Raw genomic sequence first — 23821 nt, forward strand, 5'->3', positions numbered from 1 at the left:
AAATGCCCGAGGTCTCAAGATCACATTGGGCCCGGTGTCTTACAGGAGATGACTAGCCATGGGTGGTCCCGAGGGGGAGAGAGGCGGAGAGGCGGGTTGTTCTCCTCTTTGTCTTAGATATTATTTTGGATGGTATTTGGGCATCTCTTGGACTAGAGATTAAGTTTCAGTTTCCACCATGGGGTCCAAATGTGGAGGAAATCGTCATGAGAGCCTTTTGACCAGCTCGAAAGCTCCTCCATATTGCACAGTACGTCTGCTTTTTCCCTCCATTGGACTATAATAGGAGGTGTCTTTTGCAGCCAGTGCAACGGAATAAGGGCTTTGGCGGTGTCTAAAAGGAAGGCCGTCAATTTGTTCTTCAAGGGGTGGAAGTCGGGTGATGGTTTCCAAAGAAAGATAATTTCTGCTCTTATAGTTAGATTTGGATGAACTAATCTAAGGACTTTCTCGACTTCCCTCCAGTAGGGTATAATGTCTGGGCAGTCCCACCAGATGTGGGAGTAGGAACCTACACCAAAATCGCATCTCCAACATCTGTTATGAGGCGCTAGTTTGTAGTTGTATAGCCATTGTGGGGTTTTGTACCATCTAACTAGCAACTTATAATGGCTCTCTTGCATAAGACTACATGGAGATAGGCCGTAGGCCATCTTCATTATTAGATTAGCGTCTTCACTTGATATAGTTATTCCCAATTCTTTTTCCCAAGATGTGAGAAAACCTGGTTTAGTAGAGGTCTGTGGGGAGATAAAGTGTTTTCTCAGATTTGAAATATTATGCATTTTGGGGTTGTTTTCGCTGAGAATTCTTTCAAATTAAGTTTTAGGTCGAGAGGATTTATGTTTGGAATTTGCTAAAGGTCTTGTGGATGTGTTTTATCTGTAAGAAAGAGAAGGTTTGGCACGGGAGTAGGATCTGTCTCATTTCCTCGGGAGTTTTGTGAATTATAGATTGTAAGTCTTCTACTCATCTGTTGTAAGCCTCCGTTCAGATGCTAGTCACCCCTGGGTCTTGAGGAAAGCCCAGTAGTTTGTGTAAGTTCTGGAGCGGGGTTTTTGGAGAGGGTTCTGGTGCTAAAGATTCGTTGAGCCCGTCCCAGAACTCGCAGGGGCCTCTAAGCAAGGGGTTGAAATTTTTAGCCCTATATTTGTTCTTAGCTGGAAACCATAGGTCTTCCAGAAAGGACTCTCCATGTAATTCTTCCGCGAGAGTTCATAGCAGTGGATCCTTTGATGGGCTAACCAGGTCTATCCAATATTTGAGTTGAGTTGCTCTATAGAAGTCGTGGATGGACGGCAGGTCTATCCCTCCCTCTTTCTTCCTTTTAATCATCAGGCTATAGGCCAGCCTGGGTCTCTTCTGTCTCCATACGAACCCCGAGAAGGCCATGCATAAGGTTTTGAAGAAAGACACAGGGAGGTGTATAGGGAGCATGCGAAGTTTGTAAATCACTATAGGAAGCACATATGACTTTAAAACATTTTTCCTACAGAACCAGGATAAAGCTGGTAGGTCGTAGGACCGTAAGAGTGCTTTGATTTGATCAATCAAAGGCAGGAAGTTTTGGCTGTATAGATTCTCTACTTTCTTGGGGAGTTTGACGCCCAGGTAGTCTACCGACGCTTCTGACCAGGACAAGGGTGAACTGGACCTCAAAAGAGAGCAGTGACTCTTTGGTATCGAGATATTTAGGATTGTCGATTTGGAGAAATTTATCTTAAAATTTGAGAAGGCGCCGAAATTGTTTAGGAGAGAAGTAAGTCTGGGGATGCCTCTTTCCGGTTCGGATATGATGAACATTATATCATCCGCGAAGGCTGCTGCAGAGAGTGTCTGCTTGCCAATTCGTAGGCCCTTTATCACAGGGTCTTGTCTCACCCATTGGAGTAGAGGCTCCATAGCGAGTATGAAAAGCGTGGAGGACAGGGGACAGCCCTTGCGGGTGCCATTGCGTATGTCAAAGGGATGGGATAGAGTGTCATTAATCTTTAATCTGGTGCGTGGTTCAGAGTATAACGAAAATATCGCTAAGATAAAGGGGGCTGGGAGATTAAAATTAGAAAGTACTCTCTCCATATAGGTCCAGTCCACCCTGTCAAAAGCCTTCTAGGCGTCAGTGCTAACCAGGGCCAAAGCAATGTTGCGTTTTTGTGCATATTTTATTGCATGGAGTAAGCGTATACAGTTATCTCTGCCTTCTCTGCCTTTCACAAATCCAGTTTGTTCAGGATTAATAAGAGTAGGGATAAAATCCTCCAGTCTTCTGGCTAGTAGTTTGGCCCATATCTTCACATCAAGATTAATCAACGAGATCGGCCTGTAGCTGCCGCATAATTTAGGGTCTTTGTTGTCTTTATAAATCAAAGTAACATGTGCCTCCTGTGCTTGTATTGGAAGCTTCTCGTCGTTGAGGAGTGCGTTAAATACTTCCATCAGGTGTGGGATAAGTTGTGTTTTGAAAGCTCTAAAGGATGCTAGTGAAAAGCCGTCAGGCCCGGGGCTTTTTCCTTGAGGACAGCAATCTATTATCTCTTCAACCTCTTTAGTTGTAATCGGAGTAAGAAGAGTAGGGGTATCTTTGCTGTCCTGTTTTGTAAGGTTCAGAGATTCAAGGAAGGAGTCGATCTGTTCTTTGATTTTATGTCTAGTTGGGGAGGTCTCACACTCCTCGAGATTGTAGAGTTTAGAGTAGAAGTATTGGAATTCTTTTGCTATCTCTGTGGTTGTGGAGACTACTGCGCCCGAGTGTGATTTTATTGTCTGAATAAAGTTCCTCGATCGAGCCTTCTTGAGTAGGGCTGTCGTACGTTTGCTACCCGTATTGCCATGTGCGTATATTTTTTGTTTTATTAAATTTGTTATTAAGGCAACATCGGAGTTCCTTCCTCAACTTAGTTAAATCATCTAGATTAGTTTTTGAGTGCAATATTTTTGTTGCATATTCTAATATGGCTATTCGTGAGAGGTATTTGTCAATCTCTTTTTGTTTTTTGATTTTGGATCCCAGAGCTATTAGGTGCCCCCTCGTGAAAGCCTTATGGGCTTCCCATACCAACGGTAGCTTATAGTTGTCTTTTAGATTTATTTTGAAGTATTCATTTATCAAGTCCCCCAGTCGAGATCTCTCTTCTTCGGAGTCTAGCAATGACTCGTTAAGGCGCCATCTCCATTCACGTGGGGTCTCACTATTCAATTGGAGGTCGGCATGCACTGGGGCATGATCCGATAGGGTTATGGAGTCAATTTTGGCTTCCCTGAGGTTCGATAGGAGGCCGGAGGAGACAAAGATGTAATCCAGTCTCTGGAAGGAAGCGTGCACATACGAGAAAAAGGTGAAGTCTTTAGAGGAGGGATGTGCCGACCGCCAGGTATCCACTATGCCCAACTCCTGCAGAGATTTGCCAATTCTTTTTAATTTAACCTGGGAGATCTGAGAGCGGGCCACCGAAGAGGGGGTTTATAATGATGTTTAAATCCCCTCCTAGGACAATGTATCCTTCCGCAAATTGATTAAGGACTTCGAGTTGTTTAATTATCCAGGGGACTTGTTCTGAGTTGGGGACATATAAATTTGCAATTGTTATTTTGGTGTTGCCTATCCTACCCTTAAGAAAGAGTACCCTGCCTTCTCCGTCAGAGGGTTGGGCAGCGAGCGTAAAGGGTAGGATTTATGAAATATATCAAGACCCCTTTTGATGCGGAACTTGGGTGGGAATTGTGGAAGCACTGGTGAAACAGCCCCCCGGGTAATGGTAGGTGTCTGTCTCCTTTAAAGTGTGTTTCTTGTAATAGTAGAATTTTAGACTTACATTTCTTCAGTAACTGGGCCACATTATGTCTCTTATTCAAGTAAGTTCAGACCTCGGATGTTGAACGATGTGAAACGAGTAACACCCTTGCCGGGTCCAGGGGAGGGAGCCATCTCTCAAAGGGAACAAAAAGAGCAACAAGAGTAACAATGTTAGACAAGATATTATATGTTCAGTAGTAAAGTTCTGCTTTCTGGCTATTCGTCTGAGATAATCAGGGTTTGAGTAGGGATAGAGATGGGAATAGATAGAGGAGGGAGGGTAGGTACAGGTAGGAAGGGGAGGGGAGGTACACAGACAGTAAGAGTATCGAGCTTAAAAGTAGAAATAAGATCTGTAAAAACAAAGTGGTAATTGTGTTAGAAATAGAGGAGTACAGAGGTTGCAGAGAATGCGTCAGGTAAGGCGCAGGTGTCCACCACCCCGCAGCAAGTAACTCCCTTCAACTTTAACTTTAAGGGAGTAAGGTTGCAGGTTTGCCGATCAACTACAGGCGAACCATGTCCGGTCGGTCAGGCACCACCGCTGTGGAACCCCTGCAGGGGGTAAGCAAGTATAACGTAACAAACTGAGCGTTAAACTGGAACATGCACCATGTGGTGCGTTAACAAGGTTGTACGGTTGTACGTCCAGGTACGCAGCGACGCCAAAAGGGGAGTGTCAAGGTCAAATGGAGACAGTTCCTTTATCAAGTGTCTTCTTTGTTCATCTCTTCCCTGTTTTTTTTCTTTCTCCCTCTAGGGGATTTTGAGTGTCCCACAGACTGCCATCCTTCTATCTGAGTTAGATGGGGAAACGTGGGTAGTTCTGGTAGTGGTAGCCAGCAGGGTAGATCAATTGGTTCCATTTCGAGTTGTTGCCAGCATTTGTGTAGATCCTCAGGCGATTGGATGATAATTCTTCTACCTCTAAAAGAGATTCCCAGACCAAATGGGAAGAGCCAAGTATATTTTATAATTCTGGCTCTCAGGGCCTCTAGAAAGGGTTTAAGCATCCTGCGTTTAGCTAAGGTTGACGGAGCTAAGTCTTGGAAGAACTGTACAGGCGTTCCGTCGTATTGTAGGTCTTTTTTGTTTCTAGCTGCTTCTAGGATTGCGAAAGCGTCTGGAAATGCTAGGAGCTTGCATATCACGTCTCTTGGAGGGTCTGAGGGCGATGGAGGTGGTCTCTCAATGGAAATGGTGGATGCTCTATCCGGACTTAGTAGGATTGAGAAGAGTTCTGTAGCTACTTTAGGGAGTGCTTCAGCTGCCCATGTTTCCCGGAGACCTTTGATTCTGATATTACTGCGCCTATTCCTATTTTCCAAATCTTCTTGCATAATCAGAGTGCGGTTAAGTTGGGAATGGTGTTCTTTGATAGCTTGGGCCATTTCAATTGAGTGGGAAGTATTGTTAGCTGAAGAGAACTCTAGATCCTCCACTCTCTTCCGTAGATGTCTGAGTTCTTCTTTAATTTCAGATAAGTCTGATATGACCGGGCGTAGCGCTCTCGTGATTAGGTCTCTCATGAAGCTTTTGGAGATGTGTTCACTCTCTTCTCCCTCTGAGGATGCCTCTTCCTCTCTCTCAGTGCTGCGACTAGTAGAAGTGGACATATTTAAGGTTTTTTTACTAGTTGGTTGCGGGGATCTAGAACTGCGATCTTTTAGAAATCGTTGCATGTCAGTTTGTCTTTTAGTGGGGTGTGTAGTGCCCAGGATTTCAGTGCTTTTGTCCCGGTTAGTTTTCCCCATAATGATGTGAATTTGGTAATGACAAAAGGTCCCGCAGTGGCGCCATTTTGGACCAGGCTGGTTTAGACGCGCCCTATTGGGGGTTGACTGTTGTTAGTAAAAACCAAAGAGTCCTCGTTCAAGGGTGGAGGGATTTATGGAGTGACTGGTTGTATCTCATATCGCGATGTTTGGAGTTCCGCTCGGGGGGCTCCAATGAAATATTCAGGCAGGGCCTGTGCTTTGAGGATTTATTATAGTCCAATTGGCTGGAGGATCCCTTTGTATGAGAAGGGTGGCCAGATGGGGAGATGATTTAGCGGTTGCGCAATGCAACAGGTGCTTAGATGTCCTCAAAGGGGGTTCCAAGAGGAAAAAATTCAGGCTGAGGCCTTAGTCACACGGGCGTTTTTTCGTGCGATTTGCGGATCGCATGACGGATGCGCATCCGCAAATCGCGTGACCGGGGCCAAAACAAATTGCCCGAAAAATCTGCTCCTAGCCGCGCTTCATTAGAAACGGGCCGGAGCTGTCCAGCGCATTGAATTCAATGGAGCCGGCAATACAGCCGACTCCATTGAAAGCAATGCGCTGCGGGCGAGCGCGGGATGAATTGTTGAATTAAATATATAAGCCCTTCCCTGCAATTCATCCAGAAATGTGTAAAAAAAAAAAAAAAATGTATACTCACCTTTCCGCTGCAGCCGGAGTTCAGCGGCGGCCGCTGGCAGTTCTCCTGAACTGCTTCTCTTAAGTATTCAGCAGCTGGGGCTTTAAAATCCCCGCCTGCTGAATGAGCTGCCTCTAATTGGTCACAGCCTGACCAATCAGAGGCAGATCTCACTCACACACCCATTCATAAATTTATGAATGGGTGAGTGACTGCTGCCTCTCATTGGCTCAGCGGGACCAATCAGATTGGGGGGTAAGGGCACCAAACAGTGCACTACAGTAGATGGTGTCTCTGTGGGCCCTTGATTCTGTCTGCGTGGCCCAAATGCTCATATGTGCAGCACTCAGTCCCTTCAGTTAGGGGATGCTGCTGATGATGTGGCTTCAGTTCTCCCCGCTCCGCTGTGCTCGGGCGACGGGGGGGGGGGGGGGGGGGGTGGCGAGAAGTGTGGGGTTCTGGCGCGGGACGCTTTACCGCTGGCTTGCTCCCTCTGGTCGTTACTCGGCCCTCCCTTCCCCGACTGACCTTGTTCCTGGGGACTTCGGTGTCTGGTGGTTGTGCAGTGAGTCTCTTAACTGGGTCAGTAGAAACGCTGCACTTCCGGTCCGCTCCGCTTCACTACCAGAGGTAGGCCCCGCTTTTCACTCCTGGCCGATTCGGTCTTAAGACCCCTCTTTTTGTTCCTCAGCCTGCGAGGCAGATGATGCTGGTGTTGAACGGTTCGGAAGGTGCTTAGAGACGTCTGCAGGAGAGTTAGTTTGTCTCTGTCTGCAGGAGCTCTGAAGCTGTGCGACCGCTCCCTCGGCAAGCTAGGCCACGCCCCCGACGCTATGCATTTTTAGCATTAGAAAAGTCCTATTGACTTTCCTGCGGAAAAAACATGCAAGAAAATCACAAGTGTCAGCGATGTCTTTTTGAGAAAAAGCAGTGTGACGCTCCAAAATCACAGGTTAAAAAATATCGATTTTACCGTGATTTTCTTTCAGCGATATCGCGATCGACCGAGTGAAATTAGCCTAAGGGTAGGTACAGAATGTGGAATTCTTGTTGACCTTCAACTGTGGAATATTTGCTACATTTTTTTGACAGTGTTTAGCACAAAGGAAGTGAATAGGGTTTTAACAAAGCTCATTAAGGCCTTAGTCAGATGGGCGTTTTTTCGCGCGATTTGCGCATGCGCATGCGTCCGGCGATTTTATAAAACCATTGCTTTGCAATGGTATCGGACACATGAGCGCTTTTTATGCGCTCGTCCGATAAATTATAGAACAGAAATCGCAGATCGCACCTATCTGCGATCTGCGATTCCTGTTCTCTTCTCTATATGCGCTCAATGGGGCCGGCGGCAGCAGCGCCGACCCCATTGAGAGCATACACTAGACAAATCATTCTTCTCTGTCACAGCTGTAACAGCTGTGGCAGAGAAGAACGATGTTTGCCCATTGAATTCAATGGAGCCGGCAATACAGCCGGCTCCATTGAAAGCAATGGGCTGCCGGCGATCGCGGGATGAATTGTCGGGAAGGGCTTAACTATATAAGCCCTTCCCTGCAATTCATCCAGAAATGTGTAAAAATAAAAAAAATATATATACTCATGAATTCATGAATGGGTGTGAGTGAGTGCTGCCTCTGATTGGCTCAGCGCAGGGACCAATCAAGGACAGCTCTCACCCACACCCACTCACACCCACTGCCAGCCGACCGCGCTGAACTCCGTCTGCCGGGACAAGGTGAGTATATATATTTTTTTTATTTTTACACATTTCTGGATGAATTGCAGGGAAGGGCTTATATATTTAAGCCCTTCCCGACAATTCATCGTGAGATCGCCCGCAGCGCATTGCTCTCAATGGAGTCGGCTGTATTGCTGGCTCCATTGAATTCAATGCGCTGGACAGCTCCGGCCTGTTTCTATTGAAACGCGGCTAGTAGCAGTTTTTTCGGGCGATTTTTCGGCTCCGGTCACGCCCGTGTGACTAAGGCCTAACACTGCAGCGGAAAACAGTGCTACAGAGGATTTACAAATACATAGCATGCTCTATGTGTAGCAAAAAATATATATATTTTCAATAGGGATTTAATTCACTGCAATGTAGTGAGTGAATCGCACAGTAAAAATCTGCACCAAAATCCACACACAAATATTGGTGTGGATTTACTGTGCAATGGCTGTGCATACCCATACATTGTTTTTGCATTGCAGTCAACAGGAGACATATGCATACATAAAGCTTCATAAAGTTCAACCATTAAACTTTACTCAAAAGACTTAACAGTTAAAAAAAACCCTTATAAATACTGTCGGTTGGGAAAAGATAACCTGGAGCTTTCTTAGACTAGAAAACTCATAGTTGTTTAGAGAGATATACTGTATTTATCAAAGGAGTTGCAGGGGAAACTTTAAAGGGGTTTAGTCATTAGAAAAAAAAAATGATACTTACGTATTCCTGCCCAGGGAGTCTTCTTAATGAATCTTCTCACCGATCTTCTCCTGGCTCCTCCAATCCTCGAGGTCACCTCCAGCCAGCTGAATCTTCTTCCTGCTATGTAGCGTACATTTGCTACATTTCACTTCCAACAGTGCAGTGTATGCTATTGCCCCGACAGCCTGTTTTAGCATGCAGGCACAGACTATTGCAGCGGCTGTCTTGCAGCGAGCGTTCATATGCTATTTTCCCAGTTATACACTTTGCAGTACATATGATGAAATCTGTAACAGTGGAAATTATCCACCATGGCTTGACTCGGACTAATACTCCACACATTCAGCACACCTTTGCCATACACCCTTTTATTCTGAAAAGTTTCAAGGTGTCCATGGATATGCCACATAAGATCAATATATTTGGAAATTCACAGGAATGTTCTAGAAAACTACAGGCAGTAATCCAACCGATAGGGATTCACAAAATTTGTGTGTGTTGTATCAGTTAAACTGATAGAGGTATAGAGATCAGTATGTATTTTATGTGGTTGTGCAAAGTTGAACTAATCAGCATTTTTGTATTTCTCCTACTAGGATGAAGTCTGCCCAAAGGTAGAAGGACACGAAACTCAAGAATGTGAATGGGCATCTGCTGTTATTGTGAAGGATAAATTCATATATGCAGCTCAGCCTCTGCTGAACAGAGTTATCCTCGTTGATATTCAGGCTCAGAAAGTTGTGCAGGTAATAAAAATAGCATTTTCCATTATGTCAGTACTACAAAAAAAAAATGTAATAAAACATGTGATGAAGAATCAATCCAATCCAGCCATGGGTACAAAAGTTGCCCTTGGCAATAAAAGGAAATATTGTGATAATGGGTATCTACAACATGCCTGATGTGCTTTGCAGTATCCCTGATGCATTTACAAGCAGGAGCAGGAATTTGACAGATGCACCTAAAGAAGCATTTCTAAAACAACTTGCTAGGTCATCAAACAGAAGAGATAACATTCCAGACTTTATAGAATCATAGAGTTAGAAGGGACCATACAGCAAGGGGTTGAATTGGGTCCAAACTCCTGATCTATGCAGGATTCACTAAATCATCGCAGACATATGTCTGTCCAGCCTCTGTTTGAACACTTCCATTGAAGGAGGACTCACCACCCCCCATTGATCACCCTTAGGCCTCAGTCACACGGGCGCATCGGCATCCGTACACCGGTGCCGATGCGCCCGTGTGACTGCATGAAGGAGACGGACGTACCTTAAGACGGCCGTCTCTCTGCAGCGCCGGAGGAAAGAACATGTGACCGGCAATGAAGCCACGTTTACACATGTTTACATTGGGCTGTGATTGTGAATCATCATTTATACAAATGATTGTTTAGGAATTATTACTCTATGTAAAAGACCTAATAATGAACAGAATTGAGAAATTATGCCAACAGCATCAATTATAGGAGGACTAACCCATTTACAAATTTGCTGTTTTGACAATCTATGCAATGAATTTCATATTTTGAAGTGGTAATTGTCCAAAACACTTCTAGGCACTGGAAGAGATCCCTTAAGGCAAGCCTCTAAGGTGACTTTTGGTGACCTATCTGAGAGCAATGTATTGTAGAGTGAGAAAGTGTGAGCTCTATGATATAGGCTTATATGATTTAAAGCATGATTTCAGAGTACATCTTGACAGGACTTCTAAAACAGACAGCGAGAATCCTGCTTACCCAGCTCACATATCGAATGCTGATTGACAGACTTCTCTGTTCACATACTGATACTTGAAAAGCTTTCAGTAATTGTTTATGAGTAGCATAATCAGGAAATTCAATGTCTCTCCAACGAGTCCTGTCAGGGTTTACTATGATTTTTTACTCAGAAATACTAGCAAGCATTGTGACATTGAGAGTTGAGTCTAGCCACTGCGAGACAGGTTGCTGGACCAGATCTAGGGACTGGGAGAACAGAGTAGATTGAATGGTGCAGCAAGACCCAATTGCATTTGCTATAACACCAGATGGTGTGCTTAAAGATTTTGGGAACCCTTGCTAGTTTGGTGTTAGCTATAGATATGTCTGCCCAGACCAATTGTTATAGACTGGCCACCTTGGGCCTACAGTGAGGCCTATCCAACCAAGTCTTTTGGAATGAGTGGACTGATAGGGTTAAGAGGGATGATAACTGGCCCAGTGTGTTGTTGGAAAACAAGTTTTAAGTAAAATTTCAAGTGTTACATTATGTTCTGGAAACAAGAGGAAGCCTGTGTTGAAGCTACTACTGTATTGCTGTTACGAGTTAAGATGAGCAGCTCCTTTAAAGAGATGGCTCCTTTTTAATAAGGATTTATACTTGAGCTGTGTTAGCTACCTAGTGGCTTCGGACTGTGCTCTTGTCAATTCTGAATATTGTGCGGTTAGGGCAATGAGTAATCAGGCAAGCATTAAATCAACATCCATATTAAGTGACTTCCAAACCCCCATGACTAGTGTACAGGTATGGCAGACTGTGACAGGGAGTAGCCTTCCAGAGACCCACGGCAGCATAGCAGGATAGTCAAAAACTAATAGTAACTTGGGCACAACCTAACTAGTGGAACCTCAAGAACCCTGATTCCGGTTTAAAAATAAACAACCAGACAGTAAGTTTAACCACAATGGTTTGCTTCATTCAAGAGGTTACCCTCTTTCTAGTATGCTTGCAGCTCTGTGCAAGCTCTTTATGTTCAGAAACCACCTTACGCCACAAAAAAATCTGGGTAGTGTAAACCAGTGAAGAGAAGAAATCGGCACAGGAGGTGGATGCAGTTGCAGTTTTTTACTTAACATTTCAGTGAAACACCCTGAAGGCGGGGGAGGGGATTTGCATGGATGGGGATATCTGGTTAACTAAAAGCATACAGCACAGCTCTTACCGTATATTGCAGCTTGTCCACTTAGCAAGCATGAAGAAAGAAAATTTGCATTTGCAAATAACAGAATTTTGTTGATACGCAATACAATATTATTCGTTTTAATTATTAACCCCTTAACGATCACCAATACGCCTTTTGATAGCCTGACAGCTGTTTTTTTTTTTTTTTACAGCCGACACCCGGTGATACAGCTCTGATAAAACACGGGGCTCATTGGAGCTCTTAACTTTTTAAATGCAGCTGTCAGTTACTAATCATTTTTAAAAAAAGTAATAAAAGTTTTAAAAAAAGCCTTTCTGCCATATTTATAATAAAAGAATCTAAATAGTAAAACAAAAATACGTATTTGGTATGGCTGTGCCCGTAAAAGTCTGATCTATATATCAAATTAATACATTATTTACCCTGCATGGTAAATGTCGTCAGAAAAAAAAAAATAAACACCAAAAATGCGCTTTTCTGGTCACCATGTCGCCAAGAAAAAGTGCAATCAAAAGCGATCAAAAGGTCATATGTATTCTAACATTGTACCAATGCAAACTACAGGATGTCTCGCAAAAAAATGAGCCCTCTTACAACTATGTCGAGGGAAAAATAAAAAAGCTATTATGCGCAGAGAGGGACTGTGTACATTGGCGGGGCGTGTAACCCCGGCCAATATACATCCATGTGAATAAGCCCTTAGGGATTAATAACTTCAAAACGGTTGATGATCCAGGGATTGCTAGATTGGAGTCTGTAAGGAACTCAAATGGGGGAAATTGGTTTCTACCTCATTGGGATTTTTTTGCCTTCCTGGAACAACCTTTGGGGGGTAATAGGCTTAACTGGATGGACATATGTCTTTTTCGGCCTTACATACTATGTTACTATTTTACAGAATACTAAGTATATCTATTTGTATAGGCTTGCTTTATCTGACCAATTCATGTCTACTTCATCTCCAAATTGTAGGCTATAGGATATGCAACAATTGCAAAACTGAATCCATTACGTATTTTTTTAAGAAAAGTAAAAAGTACTGAAACTCCATAGCACTTCTTGCCCTTTTGCTGCACATTCAGACTTTATTGTAGCTCATTTTTAATAGTTTATGAAGAAGTTCTCTAATATTTTCTAGGTACATTCTTTGAATACTTAAATTGAAGTCATTTGACCTAAAAGGTTAGCTTTGTTTTGCTTACAGCTGCAACAGAGGTCAGCCAATTACAGATATTTCATTTTGGATGTCAAAAGCCCTTTTACATCAACAGGGACTTTGGACTATGTTGCAGCAAAAATCACTGGAAGTGATTTTAAGCCTGAAGTTACAAGACAGTACAAATAAATTAACTTATATCAGGTGCATCTGTGCTGTTCAGTGCTTTGGAAATTGCATAGTCTTGATAATGCCTTAGTTTTATTGCAAGTTGTAAGAAGTTTTAAGTATAGAGATCTATCATGTTTTTTTGTGGCAGGACTCAGTGTTATGCTTTATATGAACATGAAATCTATAGTAAGTGTAATATTTTAGTAACACTATGTTTTACAATTTAATTTAGCTATAGATTCATGAATTGAGTATATCAATATCTACATTCTGTGAATGAGAAAAGTATTTATAAATTGGATGAATACTTTCTATATTTAGATTTTATGCCATTGGACATGAGGATGTAATTGAACTGCACTTGCCAATATGTTTGCTAAAACTTCTAGAACATTTCAATTTTTATTTAAATTATAGCCCTGTAAATAATAGTTACTTGTTGACTAAAGTTTACCAATGGCTATAAATGTCCTGAGATTTATTATGTCTAGAGATGAGCGATTCGGGCACCGGCGGGGGAGAGCGGGGAGGAACGGGGGGGAGATCTCTCTCCCCCCCGCTCCCCCATGCTCACTCCCGCAACACACCACTCACCCCCGCCGGCCCCAGAATCTTTTGGCACGAGAGGGCATGTACTCAAAAATGGCAATACTCGCTTGAGTAATTTGCCTTAGCGAGTATGCTTGTTCATCTCTAATTATGTCTTTTGTTTATCACTATGGAAATGGAATGCATTTGAGGCAGAAACTGAGTAAAGTAATACTGATTAAATTCAAGTGAGGCAATACAAAGTTGAAATTTTTTCCAAAGCAGTATATATTTACGTGTAGTATACTGTGCAGCACTGAACACTATATTGTGGACCATATACTGTACTTCCATGTGAGGTGTCTTATCTGAGCTAGAAACAAAATACATCTATGTGCATAAGGGTTTAAACAGACGCGCATATATCGCAATACGTTCGCTACCGAGCATATTTGTGCAGGCACTGCTTATTCACACAGGTGGGGGAATCGTCCCACCCTGATTTAAATGCTTAGTGCCCAGAGACCTCTATGAGGCTCTTTGGCACTAAGCTCTGCCCCATCCCACCTCCTTCCATTGCTGGCTGCGACAAGGGGCAAAGAGGAGGTGGGAGCTTAGCACACTATCTCCCGCCTCATCCCGCCTCCTCCCCTTGCTGAGAGACAGCAAGGGGGAGGGAAGGGTGAGACAGCTTAGCAGAGCTAAACTGTCTCCCCCCGCCTAATGGCATTGCAGCCTTGGCATATATGTGCCAGGGCAGGGCCACTCACGCCTTTTTACGTCGCCGGCGGGCAAAAAACATAAAAACGCAGACTCCCATGTAAATCCAGCCTTATAATGATTTTTATCCAAAAAGCAAATATACATAAAAGAAACAAAAATATTTAGTAAGCAGTTTTCATGTACCATGAGCTACTTACTTCCTTACATATTAATGTGCATTGTCTCCGTATGACAGTTATTTAAGTCCTTATGATTTTGAGTTACACGGGAAGTACTTTAATTATGTATATATGAATGAACTGAAGTAACTCAACATAGACAGTTTTCAATGTGTTATATAATAAATGTAAAAAAGTATCTTTAATCGACCCTTTTCTATAAATTACCTGGGGAAATAATGCCACTCACGTTGCAGTACTCAGTAAGCTTGTATGCATGTAGAGTATATGGATATGCCACAAAATACATACCAAGAGCCAAAAAATATATTAACTTAAAATTTAAAACGATAGATGAAATAGTTGGCCAGTCCTTCTAATGAACTGGTTGCAGGTGTCATTGTACTTTCTGTAAAGCAAAGCTAGGATAAACAACTGCTCTATTTTCACGGTGAAGAGGAACATTAGTTCAGTTGGGATATAGGAAAGGCTTGTTGAAATAGCCCAAGAGTGCTCTTAGGTGTCATCAGCAATCTCAGCCAGTCATTAGTGCATTATCCCGAGGATCTATATCATTAGTTTAAATTAGCTGATCTTAATTAGCCAGCTGGTACTTTCCTTGACAAACAAGACAAGGAATACAATGCAGAAATATAGGAAATGTGACACTAGTTCATTAGCAACCTTGCTATTTTTCTCTGATATGATATATACTCAGATTTTTTTTTCTAGACAATGCATTCTCTTGTATTTTTGAGAAATAATGATAGCCTAGTTCAACAAGATGATAAAAAATGTTATATTACTGAGTACCTTAATTCATATTTCATTGATGGTAGTGGAAAATAGAAAATAGAACACTGATCTTTTTCATGATATGTTAATCTTTGAGAAATTCAGTGAAACTTAGCATTTAAATGGGCTGTCAGGATTAGAGCAAAGCCTATATTCAAACAGTGGATATGCTGAAGATTTTCCATCTGGATTTGAGAGTGGGAAAATCCGCAGAGTAACAGCAAAGCGGACGAGATTTTAACAGATCTCATCTACATGTCATAGAAAAAAAGTAATTCTGTGAATTGACCTGTGGTCTGGATTTCACATCTGCATCTAATTTTCTTTCTGCATATTTTCACTGCAGAATTTACCCATTTCATTGCATGTATTAAATGCAGATTTTGCTACAGAATTTGCAGTGAAGTCTGCAATCAAAATTTTTCAAGTATTTGTGGACATGCCAAAAGGCAATTTTCTTTAGAAACAGCAAAACTTTCTCCATGGACTTGGTTTTGCAGTTCCTCCCCAATCAAGTGAATAAGACCTCATGTCCATGAATGTATCAGTAAAACGCTGCGGGTCTCCCTGCAACATTTTACCAATGTTTGTAAACACCAGCTCTACTGGCAGAAACCGTATATGGCACGAGTGCACTGTGTATGCCCGCGTATCACACCAACATGAATACGGTCATGTTTAGTGTGTTTTTTTTTTCTTTTTAATTTCCTGCTCTGTTTCAGGCTGCACTCCCACGAACGTATATCGGCTCGGTTTTCACACCGAGCTGATATACGTCCTCCTCATCTGCAGGGGGGGAGGAGGATGGAAGAGCCAGGAGCAGGAACTGAGCTCCCACCCCCTCTCTGCCTCCTCTCCACCCCTCTGCACTGTTTGCAATGGGAGAGGTAGAAAGGGGGTGGGGCTAATTCTCAGAACTTAGTCCCACCCAAGTCCCACCCCCTTTCATTGCAAATAGTACAGAGGGGCGGAGAGGAGGCAGAGAGGGGGCGGGAGCTCAGTTCCTGCTCCTGGCTCTTCCACCCTCACCCCACTGCAGATGAGGACGACGTATATCGGCTCGGCGTGAAAACCGAGCCAATATAAATTTGTGTGAATGCAGCCTCAGAGTGAGGTTCAGTATGAAAATGTCAGAGTTTCATATGCTACCTGTACCAATGCATAGAGCTCATGCTGCGTGGTACACAAAGAAATAAAGCATGCTGCAATCTATTTCTTGTGCATATTGATACACAGTGTCTACAGGCACATGCTCATGGGTCAATGAATGTCCATAGACTTTCATTGACTACATTCACCGCATATCATGTGGCCATGCAATGCACAAGTAATGATAACAAAGTTGTGGACATGAGCCCTAAGGCTGAGCTGCAATACTACAGTCCATAAGCAAGCTATGAAATCAAAGACACTGTAGAGCACCATAGACTGCACTATTGTGGCTCTATAAAATAGCTACATGCATGAGGCACGAAGTATAACGTTTTAAATCAAGTCCCTTTGCTATGCCTAATTTGTTGAATCTCTCTGCCTTTATCCAAATAGTTGAAAGTGATTGGCACAACACTAAAGTCAGGCAATAGATAGCTAATTTCATGGAGAAATAAGATTTACTGAGTGTAATAGGGAATTCTTTGGAACAGTGGATAACCAATAAACATTAATGATGACATAATACTAAAAATGTTCGGGTAAAGTTCCAACTTAGGCCACCTGCACACAAGCAGATTTTTGCCTTGTGCTATGGGAAATCACTTTTTCTTGCACACTTGTTGAAACCAATAGCGGTTTCTGCGAGTGGAAGAAAAATCGCAGCATGCTCTATTTTTGTGCAGATTCCACACGGACAGCTTTCATTGATCCACGGCCTGTCCACAATTAGCATTGCGGACAGGTTGCGGATTTTGGTTCATCACCTAGCAATGGCGCGGGAAACAGAAACATTTAAAAAAAATCTGTACTGCACATGTCCTACAGCGAGCCATCCAGACCATCCACAGTACAGATAATGAAGAAAGAAGACAGCTACACAGGGTTGCTGGCCGGGGTCAGAGCCGGATTCCGCATCGGGCTCCTGCATGCGGAATCCGTCTCTGGCCGTGTGCAGGCGGCCTTATTGAAATAGATGTGAAAGTATGTTTTTACATAAAACAATGCAATGCTATATGATGAAACATTAAATAAAATTATTCCGTATTCCAAATTATATAAGGAAGTAATGAAATGGTCATACCAAGCACAATGCAACAATACACACTGAAATAAGGCATTTAAAATTGCCTTTAAAAAAGATTAAGTGACTGCAATGATGGGCTAAAATCAAAAGCGGTCAACAGCAATCAGAACTTTGAAGAACAATTTTCTAGATGTACAGTAGCAAAATTGTCTGCCTGATTAGATGAAAGATTTAGTTTCTAGGTGTGAGAACTTTGAAGTGTCCTTCACAAGCTTTATATGACTTTACTATGAGAGTTCTAAGAAACAAAAATCCTTCAAAAAAATAACCTGAGCTTATTCTCAGAACAAATTTTCCAAATTATAGACTTTAACTGTTTATTTATTGCTAGAAGACATAGCTAAGCAGAATAGCTAAGTTTTGCTAAACTCAATGTTGCTTTATTTCACTACAACAACGATAATAAATACGTCAGCATCTAGAATCCATTGGTACTTCATGTCACAAAAAAAAAATAGAATTCTGCTTCTGTCGTTAATTAGCTCATATTTTGAGACCACGTTAAATATCTTGCTGTAAATTGTGTTTATTCTTTAGTAGCTGTTGATTATGTATCTGCTTATAATAATTCTTATTAAATATTTCTAGGCAGTAAGTACAGATCCTGTTCCTGTAAAACTACATTATGACAAGTCACATGACCAAGTCTGGGTTCTCAGCTGGGGTTCTATAGAAAAGTCTTCTTCAACATTACAGGTATGTATATAATTTGTGTTCTATTATATGAAAGATTTGCCATTGTTTTGCATCCAAAAATATTTTTTAAACTTTTTCAATTACCAAAAGGGTACTAGAATTGTTTCTGTTCTATACTTTTGTGTGTCAGTATGACATCAATGATGTTGCAGTATTCCAGCTGAGACATAATTGAAAGAAATAGTTACTCCAATACATTCTCTACCAAATTATGAATAAATATCATGATTAAACATCATGTGAATGATTAGAAGAAACATGCAGAATTTAATGACACATTATTGTTTTAGATTCTAAAACAACAATGCGAAGTATTGCAAGTATAATGTCCTATTAGTGCATATTAATATGGCGTATTTCTAGTTTTGAAACAAAATGTAATATAAGGTGAAAGCTGGGTTCATAGGTGTCATTTCTATTGTAGTTTTTTGACACATATTTGCTTTGCTCTTATGTAAAAATATACAAGAATGACAAAAAAATAAACTGCAGGTAATTGGTGAAAATCATTCAGAAAGAAATAAAGGTGAACCTAGTCACAGGGCCTGTTTACAGATTATTAATGGTTTTATGCTTAGAGAGGAAAATCTCCTGGAAAAAAACACTATTGCTACAGTTTTTTGGTAAATACATTTTTCATTAAAACAATGAAAAATATGAGTAGGCAGGAAAAGATCCACGAACCATGAGATTACAGCTTACTGCCTTTGGAATGACTAGTCCCTCAAACGAGGGTTTCGTTTAAAGGGCAGTGTGGTATAACAAGCTGTGATACAAAGAACAAAATATATGGAGGACTAAATGGTACAGAGGTTCAAGTGTGGTTGAGTTGAATCTCCCCAGGAAATTGGGCCCCCATGAATTGCTTTACATACCAGTAAAGACTGTGTTTGAAGGGTTTGCATGCCTACAGCAGTTCAAGGGGTAATATGTGGGATATCATGGCACATGAGGTCACCTGAGTGGTATAGTTTTAGAAGAAGTGTAATAACAGAAATAACCTTTGTGTAAATTTTGACATCAACTATGTCAAACTCTCTTAGTTTAAGGATGCAGCCCCTAAGGAGCAGATTGGGACGGGTTAGGGGTATTCAGATGAGACAGTGTCAGTCAATGGCCAGCATGTGCTGTGAAGGTGGCTTGCTGCTGCCAAGCAATAAATACTATGCATCACATACTGTTAGTTATTCAGTGTAACGCTCAAGTAATCATCACCCTCCTATGGAGGGGCAAGATTAACTACAATCAATTAGTAAAGTTCAGCTTTTATATGTGCTGCCTACACCTGTCACTGCTGTGCAATATACAACACCACCACCTGCTTCAAGTGCCATAAGGTAACTGAGGTAACGATTGCAGACAGCATTTAGTCTTGTGTGTCATAGTTATGTCTTTTAATTTATGAAAAGCATGTACCATTTTTTCTAAACTAAGAGGAAACTAAATTATCATCCAAACAGAATGAGCAAAAATATTACAGATAATGCTATATAAAGCAAACATAAGTGCGCATGAGAGCTGAGTGAGTGTGTATGGCTATATTCCAAGTGTACTGTATTCAAATATTCAATAGTTTTTATTGAGAATCAACACAGTTGACATGTTATCGCAAAAACATTATGCCCATTTAGACACAACCATTATCGCTCAAAAGATGTCGCTCAAGCAACTTTTGAGTGATAATCGTGTTATTTACAGTGCAAGATGATCGCTCAAGATGAGTGATCACCTTGCGCTGCCAGCGGAGGATGCAGAAGACAAGCGGGGTGCTTGATAAAGACCAGCAATGGTCGAAACGTTGCTGCCTGTACCATCTATTTTTATGGAATTGGAATAAAAGATCATTCTTTTACATCATCTCCTCGTCTGCTGCGGATCTTCCTCATATTTCAAGTCTACAATATACAAAGGTTGGTCCACCTTTATTGATCGGCTGTGCAGAGAGTTCTTCCCCATGTTTGGGTATTGAGAGCGGTGCTGCGGGATCTCTTTACTTATACGGTCACTGCCAGCCTTATAACTGCAAAACTCCGCCCATGGGCGGAGAGTGGGGGGAGCCAACTCCCCCACTCACAATCCAAGAGAGAGGAAGGGGTGCGGGCGGCGCCCTACGGGCGGACCCGCCCACGTCGCCGGGAGAGCCCTGACGTCACATCTCCGGGACGCTGGAGCTGAAGCCGGAGCGGCGCGTGCTGACCGCGGGACCCCGCGCCGCACTACATGGTAACATTACCCCCCCTCTGACGGGGGACCTCCGGGCCCCCGGAAACCCGACCAGGCTTATCCGGGAAACGACGGTGAAAGCACCGTACCAACACGGGAGCGTGGACCTCCCGTGTAGCCACCCAAGAATGGTCTTCAGGACCAAAACCCTTCCACGCCACCATATATTGCAATTTCCCAAGTCGCAAGCGAGAATCCAGAATCTCCTGAACCTCGTACTTGACCTCGCCCCGAACCAGGGTGGGAGGCGGGGAACCGGAGGTGGGCCTCACCGAAGGGACAAAGGGTTTCAACAAGGACTTGTGGAAAACCCTATGACTTTCCACGTGGCTGGCAGCTCAAGTTCGTAAGCGAGCGGGTTAATTACCCGCGTGATGGTAAAAGGGCCTACAAAGCGCGGCGCAAGCTTTAAGGACGGGACCTTCAATCTTAGGTTCCTGGAAGATAGATACACCTTCTGACCCACCCTGTAAGGTTCAGAAACTGAGAGGCTTCTCCCACTGCGCAACTGCATGCAAGACCCCACTACCTCCAGATTCTTCTGTACTTCCTTCCATACCCCCTGCAGCACATTAGTGGCGACATCAGCTGCAGGACAGGCAGACGGGGTAGGAAGAGAAGTAAGGAAACGAGGATGCTGGCCATAAACGCAAAAAAAACGGCGAAACCCCAGTGGAAGAACTAGTATGGTTGTTCAGCGCAAACTCAGCCAACGGCAGAAACTCAACCCACCGATGAGCCTTCTCGCTTGCAAACAGCCTCAAATATTGCACCATATCCTGGTTTTTCCGCTCAGTTTGACCATTAGTCTGCGGGTGGAATGCTGACAAGAACGAAAGCGAAGTCCCAAGGTTTCTGCAGAAGGCCCGCCAAAACTGCGCCACGAACTGAACCCCGCGATCGGAAACAATGTTCTCTGGAACTCCATGGAGGCGGACAATTTCTTTAACGAACACCTGGGCAAATTTAATCGCCGAAGGAAGTTTCTCTAATGCCACAAAATGGGCCATCTTCGAGAAACGGTCCACCACCACCAGAACGGTGGTGAACCCTTGTGATTCTGGAAAGTCGGTAACAAAATCCACTGAAAGGTGCGACCAGGGGCGCGACGGCACGGGCAACGGTCTCAGGGGACTCTCCAGACGCCGCCAGCGACTCTTGCCGCGAGCGCAAACGTAGCACCCCCTTACAAAGTCACGTATCTGACGAGACATGCCAGGCCACCAGTAGAGCCTGGAGCAGAGGTCCAGAGTCCCTTGCACTCCCGGATGACCCGCGAAAACTGACGAGTGGGACTCTTCAATAACTGTGAGACATAACGATTCGGGCATGAACCATCTGTCCTCTGGAAGGCCTGGGGGAGCGTCCTGCTGGGCACTCCGAAGGCGGGGAATGAGGCCAGAGTCCACAGCCGCAACCACAACCCCAGGTTCAAGGATATTTTCGGGAGGAAGCGACTCACAGTCGGGCAACCCAAAACTCCGCGAGAGAGCATCGGCCTTTACATTCTTAGCCCCCAGGAGATACGTCACTACGAGGTTAAATCTAGAGAAAAACAGTGCCCACCTGGCCTGACATGCAGTGAGTCGCTTAGCGTTGGCGAGGTATACCAGGTTCTTATGATCGGTGTACACTGTGACGGGATGCCGAGCACCCTCAAGATGGTGGCGCCACTTTTCTAAGGACCACTTGATTGCCAATAACTATCGATTGCCCACATCGTAATTATGCTCTGCCACACTGAACTTTCGTGAAAAGAATGCACATGGACTGTAGCCTGCCCTCCCGCTAACCACCTGAGACAACACAGAGCCAGCCCCCACCTCGGATGCATCAACCTCCACAAAAAAGGGGCGTTGTGGGTCAGGCTAGACGAGCACCGGGGCGGCCGAGAACGCCCTTTTGAGATGATCGAACGCCCCCAGGGCCTCAGGTGACCATCTTACCAAGTCCGCCCCCTTCTTGGTAAGATCGGTCAACGGTTGAGCGATAACTGAATAGTTTCTGATGAATTTGCGATAGAAATTCGCAAAACCTAAGAACCGTTGAAGTGCTTTCAGATTACCTGGTCGGGCCCACTGGGAGATGGCTGCCACCTTATCCGACTCCATTTGCATGGAAGTTGGAGAAATTACATACCCCAGAAAGGACACTCGCTGAGTGCCAAACAGACATTTTTCCAATTTGACAAACAACTGGTACTCACGTAACCGGGTTAGTACCAACCTAAGGTGCTGCACATGAGAGTCCCAGTCAGGAGAATATACCAGGATGTCGTCGAGGTAGATGACTAAAAACACCCCCAGGACGTCGTGAAAAACCGCATTCATAAATCCTTGGAAGACAGCAGGGGCATTACACAGGCCAAATGGCATCACCAGACATTCAAAGTGTCCCAACAGGGTATTGAAGGCTGTCTTCCATTCATCCCCCTCACGGATACGGATCAGATTATAAGCCCCTCTTAAATCCAGTTTAGAAAACCAGTGGGCTCCCACCACCTGATTCAGGAGGTCAGGAATTAGAGGCAGAGAGCACTGGTTCTTAACGGTGATCTGGTTCAAGGCCCGATAATCTACACAAGGCCTCAATGTCCCATCCTTCTTCTCGACAAAGAAGAGACCCGCCCCAGCAGGGGAACGGGATGGCCTAATGTGATGTTTGGCCAGGGACTCCGTAATATAGACCTTGAGAGCTTTGTGCTCCCCCCTGGATAAGTTAAAAATGGCTCCCTTAGGGATGGGCTTATTTGGAATAAGATCTATCCCACAATCCCACTCTCTGTGGGGAGGCAGGGTCTCGGACAGCTTTTTAGAAAACACATCCCGGAAGTCAGACAGGTATTCCGGAATGAGTGCGGTATCCACTGAGCAGAGAGGAAGGGGAGCAAGATGGCTATGGCAGGATGGTCCCCAATGAGTCAGTTCCCGGGTGGTCCAATCAAATTGGGGGTTGTGCAAAGCCAACCACAGCATCCCTAGTACCATGTCTACCGACATCTTCTCCATCACCAGGAATGATAGTTCTTCCGAGTGGAGAATCCCCACCGTGAACTGCAACACTGGGGTCCTCCATCGCACCCGGCCCGCAGAGAGAGGGGTGGCATCAATACTAGTAAAATGAATTGGCGTCTTCAGCGCCACCAATTCTGCCATCAGGAGTCTAACGAAACACATGCTTATCAGGTTATCGGCTGCTCCGGAATCAATAAACGCCTTCCCAGCTCGAGAAAAATTCTGGAATCGAACCTGACAAGGTACCAGAAGCTTATGAAGTACCTGAAGTCCTAGGCGATCCTCCCTACAATCGCCTAGGACTGGGAGTTTTCCGCCGGTCCAGGCTGCGAGCGCTGAAGCCTCAGGGGGCAGGTTATCACCGGATGTCCAGCTTCCCCGCAGTAGAGGCAGAGATGATGCAGCAATCGAATCCGGCGTCACTCTTTGGGGTCCAGTGGGTCCACGTCCATTGGCTCGGGAACCAAGACTGGTACGGAAGAAGAGGGAACAGGACAAATGACCTCCCTGACTCTACAGGCCTGTCTATCTTGCTTCCTAGCCCTGAGCCTCCTATCTGCCTTCACCGCTAGCTCCATAGCCTCCTTTAAGGA

General features: G+C 43.8%; 1 protein-coding gene across 1 annotated transcript in view; it reads left to right on the top strand.

Annotated features, from left to right (window-relative positions):
• Nucleotides 1-23821, top strand: part of FSTL5 (follistatin like 5) — a 597054-nt gene that overhangs the window by 552235 nt on the left and 20998 nt on the right. Inside the window, exons 13-14 of the mRNA XM_066574679.1 lie at nt 9221-9370; nt 17884-17991. Coding sequence (XP_066430776.1) covers nt 9221-9370; nt 17884-17991 — 258 coding nt within the window. The remainder of the gene's footprint in view (nt 1-9220; nt 9371-17883; nt 17992-23821) is intronic.

Source organism: Eleutherodactylus coqui, chromosome 7 (genome assembly GCF_035609145.1).
Source record: "Eleutherodactylus coqui strain aEleCoq1 chromosome 7, aEleCoq1.hap1, whole genome shotgun sequence".
Classification (NCBI taxonomy): Eukaryota; Metazoa; Chordata; class Amphibia; order Anura; family Eleutherodactylidae; genus Eleutherodactylus; species Eleutherodactylus coqui.